This window comes from Cyprinodon variegatus, unplaced genomic scaffold, assembly GCF_000732505.1.
Source record: "Cyprinodon variegatus isolate N-32 unplaced genomic scaffold, C_variegatus-1.0 Scaffold678, whole genome shotgun sequence".
NCBI lineage: Eukaryota > Metazoa > Chordata > Actinopteri > Cyprinodontiformes > Cyprinodontidae > Cyprinodon > Cyprinodon variegatus.
In genome coordinates, this window is record NW_015151131.1 from 135,505 (window position 1) to 140,292 (window position 4,788).

Sequence of the window (4,788 nt, forward strand, 5' to 3'; positions counted from 1 at the left end):
AACAATGACTGTTTTGGCTACAGCTTTAACAGCTTTTTTTGAAGCAATGTGAACGGAAGTTGGATCTGAAACTCAGAACTGGTGAACCGGAACTGGAAAGTCTGAAGGGGAGATCACACAGATCAGTTCAGGGACCGTGGGAAATGAGACTGCGGCTTGAATTATGCTGGACACGGACTCACGTTTGAGGGGGATCTTGTCAATCCTTGAATCCAGTCTGTTTATCCAGAGAAGAGGGAACTCGTTGGAGAGCGGACAGGTAGACATGCGTTGGACCCAGAGGAGTAATGGAGCGGACTGTCACTTGGATTTCCAATGGTAACTTGAACGGATTATTTTGAGGTTTTCCCCTGCTCAGTGTATTCTCAGTGATTCCTTCCAGGGGGAGAAGGTCCAGGCAAACAGTTTTCATAGGAAGGCTTCCTGTTGAAGAGCAAAGACACATAAAACTCAGAGAAACAAGGCTAGGTTGGACTCTGCTAATCTCAGCTAGGCTAGAGTACCCAAAACTAGCAAACACTCTGGCGTTGAGGTAGTGACAGCCCACAGCTCAAATACTCCTCCAGTAATGAACCAACGAGCTGCAGGTGTGCAGAGAGGCCCAACGAGGACAGGGCACCACCTGGTGGTGAAGAGAGAAGAAACACACAAACAACCCACACAATCTGGATTCCTAACAGGTTTAAATATTTGCTTTGTCTTGAATATAAAAAAGAACAAGGAAAACAAAGAATGACAAATATTTTGAGAATATAACTAAACAATCTTTGAGAGCATATAAGTACCTGGAGACAACCTGCAAACCTGGAGGGAAGCTGCAAACTTGATGCAGAAAGACCGTAGGGCAGGAATCGAACCCAGGACTTTCTTCCTGCAAGGAAACAGTGCTAAAAACTGCACCGCCATGCAGCCCATTAATTAAATCAGCTTGTTTTAATTAATGTTTATGATGTAAGAGATGTATTTTATAAACCATTTTACTGACATGTTATGTCACATTTTGCTATATTCTGAACTAACTACCTGTAATTGTAACATAAATAGTTTTAAAATTAGATAATTTTGTAAATAATTGACCCCATTATGTTCTATTTAAAAATTCAGAATTACTATTTATTGTTGGAACAAAAAGATCATCTTTTTTAAAGACAATACACATTAAAGTATTTGGTTTGTTTAAATATAGAGATATTCTTGTATTGAGAATGTTTTAGCTTGATCAAGTATTAATAATTATATATTTTTTTCCTTTATTTTATCAGAGTTTAAATGCTCACAGACTATCCAATGTTTAAAGCTCATTAATGGGGGATGCCTAATGATGGACTAGCTGTCCAATAGTTCTATGGAATGCACTGAGTGACCAATAGGCTTTGGTGTTGAGCTGCTGCTGCTTGCTGATTGGTGGAAGGAGCTGCTGCCTCCTCTCTACAGACGCTTCTCCTTTGGTCAAGGTTGCACTTGCGGCTGCATCAGGACGCGTCCGGAGCGCATTTACGCACCCAGAGCAGCCTGATCAGTAGAAGCTCCGCTCTGTTTCACTCCACTCAGGATCCGCATCTACAGATAATCAGCAATGGACGAGATGGAGGAAGAGTTGAAATGCCCAGTCTGTGGCTCTTTTTACCGGGAGCCCATCATACTGCCTTGCTCCCACAACATTTGCCTGGCTTGTGCGCGGAATATTCTTGTGCAGACCCCCGAAGCTGAGTCCCCACAGAGCAGCCGAGCCTCCGGATCCGGGGTCTCAGATTATGATTACCTGGATTTGGATAAAATGAGTTTGTACAGCGAGGCTGACAGCGGCTACGGTTCCTATGGAGGGTTTGTGAGCGCTCCCACCACCCCCTGCCAAAAATCTCCTAACGGGGTCCGAGTTTTCCCCCCGACTGTCCCCCAGTCTGCTCCGCAGCAGCACCTTCTCCCGCATCCGGCCTCCCTACCCCCGATCCCCCGCAACTCCTGCATCACATGCCCGCAGTGCCACCGCAGCCTGATCCTGGATGACCGGGGTCTCCGAGGGTTCCCCAAGAACCGGGTGCTGGAAGGTGTGGTGGACCGGTACCAGCAGAGCAAAGCGGCCGCCCTCAAATGCCAGCTCTGCGAGAGGAGCCCCAAAGAGGCCACGGTGATGTGCGAACAGTGCGACGTTTTCTACTGCGACCCGTGCCGCATGCGCTGCCACCCGCCCCGCGGTCCCCTGGCCAAGCATCGCCTGGTGCCCCCCGCGCAAGGCCGGATCAGCCGTCGCGCCAGTCCCCGCAAGATCTCCACCTGCACGGAGCACGAACTGGAGAACCTCAGCATGTACTGCGTTCAGTGCAAGATGCCTGTTTGTTATCAGTGCTTGGAGGAGGGGAAACACGGAACACATGAAGTGAAAGCTCTGGGCGCAATGTGGAAACTGCACAAGGTATGTGCGCAGAAATGATCTCAGCAACAAGTCTGAGCAAACAGGTTAGAAATCTGATAGAAAAATCATCAATGATCTGTCTTCTTTATGGAGGGGCCCCCAGGGGCCCTAAATGAAAGCTATAAACACCAATCATGTTTGTTTTTTGTGTGATATGGCTCTTTGACCTGGGTGCTAAGGTCTGGGGGGGGGGGGCGGTTGGGGTGCAGCACAAGAAGGTTTGGGATTTATTATGCAAATAATGTTCAATATACAAAAAATATTCTTTCATGTAGTTCAACTAAGTTTTCATTACTCAATGTGTGAAATGCTGAAAGAATATATATATATATATATATATATATATACAGCTGAAGTCTTCTTATTTAACAGGATTATTATAAAGGGTTATTGCACAGGGTATTAAGTGGGTATTTATATAGATATATGTATTTATATATAGTTATTGCACTGGGTATCTGATATAAAAACAGGTTTAAAAATGTGTTTTGGTCTGGAGTATATCATAGTTTAAAAAAAAAGAAAGACAGTGGATTTTAAGAGATGTTTTTATTTACATATTTAGAAAAAAAAAAGGTAAATGAAAGTAATTGTATTCTTCTCAATATTTACCAAGCAAATCTATGCAGAGCAGTGAACAATAATCAAAATGATGATGCATGTATTTTAGTTACTTATGGTGAACAGATCCAAGTCTCCCTAATCTTCCCCTCCCTGCACAGATTCAAGCCAGGACTAATATCTGAGGCTCTCTAAAACCACCCGGGGTGTGATAAATTTTAGTTTTAATATCAAGGAAAACTCCCCCCTAAAAATCAGCAGCTGGAACCATGGAGCTAATCTCATGCATGGAGTTTCCTGATCGTCCACTTTGACGTCCAACAGTTTGCCATCCAGATCACCGAGCATAGTCAGTGTTGGAGGAGAGGATGTGAGGCACAGATGCAGCTCATTGACGTAGATAAAAGGATGTTATTTTATTTTTTTATTGCTTGTTTTCGTCAGTCGTACACCACGTTTCTGCTGTCAGATTTATCTACGCCTCTGCACCAGCCACCCCTCACCTCTGCCTTTCACTTCACCGTGAAGAAAGCAATGAAGAGCCGAACACTCAGAAAACACTGCAAACTCCCACCCACACTGACTCAGACTGTAATGTGTGTTAGTTTACCGGAGAAACCAGCAAAATGGACACAAATCGATGCCTACTTGTTTGAATGCTGTTCTCTTCGCTTATACTCGAATCAGGACTCCTATATCTCCAAATCATGAGCCTCTAACCAGCCTCTATTCCCATCATCTACTCTAGATGGATCTGAGATGGAGAGTCATTTTAAAGCTAATGGGAAAGTCATGGGAGGTTAAAACATCTTTCTTATGTTGAATTCCATTCTATGAAAAGATGCTGACCCGTGTGCCCTTTGTTTTATGGATTTAAAATATGGCAGATTATTTTTAGAAACAAATCAATAGTAGCAGGGATATAGGAGCCAATATCCATGCAGGTCGTGCAGTTTTTGGCCTCCATCTGAAGCAGCTGGGTATCTCTGACCAGCTGAAGCAAGAGCCCACTGAGCTGTAACAGATGGTTCAGAGTCTGATATGGAGAAGGGTCACAAAAAAGCTTTAAGTACTTCCTCACAATCCTGATTAATGTTAAAACTTCTAGTTTAATCTAAGTTTCAATCTAAACCTTGTTTCTTGTTTTGACACATTTACACTCAGTATGGTAAGATATTTTGACCACTTGGGGGCATAATAGAGTCGTTTTATTATTAAAGGGGGAAAAAATACATGAAAACAAAAAATAAGACATTTATGTGAGGAGAGAGAAGTGGAAGAAAATGTCGCTGAATTAAATTATTCATCTTGCTTTCAACTAGATGAAAGATGCAACACCATGGCAGTGGTCTTCAAAGATAACTTCTATAAACAATCATTCTGCTAAGAAGAGGAACTTATATTTTGAAGTGATCATCTTCTGCAGGCTTTGGAAAACAAATCTCATGTGATGAGGAGAATCAGAATTTAAAAACGCTCCTTACATGCTTTGAGAAATAAAGCGTTTTTTCCAGGTTCTGTTGTGTCGCATGTAGCTATAGACTGGACCTCTAGAATCTCATGAATGATCATTTTCTTTCTGTGCCACAGTGGATGACTGAATCTGTTCAGATATTTCTATATTGACACGAATAATGATATAAATTGTTGTCTGGTTGGTTATAAAGTTTGAATTAGGCATTCCAGATTTAGATGAGTAAAAAACAACAGATAATGCGAAATAATTGCATTTTCAGATTTTTCTCCCAATTTTTTAAATTTAAGTTCTTCATCCATCCATCCATCCATCCATCCATCCATCCATCCATCCATCC

General features: G+C 42.5%; 1 protein-coding gene across 3 annotated transcripts in view; it reads left to right on the top strand.

Annotated features, from left to right (window-relative positions):
• Window positions 1–1,354: 1,354 nt before the first annotated feature.
• Window positions 1,355–4,788, top strand: part of trim9 (tripartite motif containing 9) — a 56,650-nt gene continuing 53,216 nt past the window's right edge. For 2 of the 3 annotated variants that reach the window (XM_015394237.1, XM_015394238.1), the window contains exon 1: window positions 1,355–2,413. In XM_015394237.1, coding sequence (XP_015249723.1) covers window positions 1,577–2,413 — 837 coding nt within the window. In that variant the 5' untranslated portion in view covers window positions 1,355–1,576. The remainder of the gene's footprint in view (window positions 2,414–4,788) is intronic. The other variant, XM_015394236.1, reaches the window with a different exon arrangement.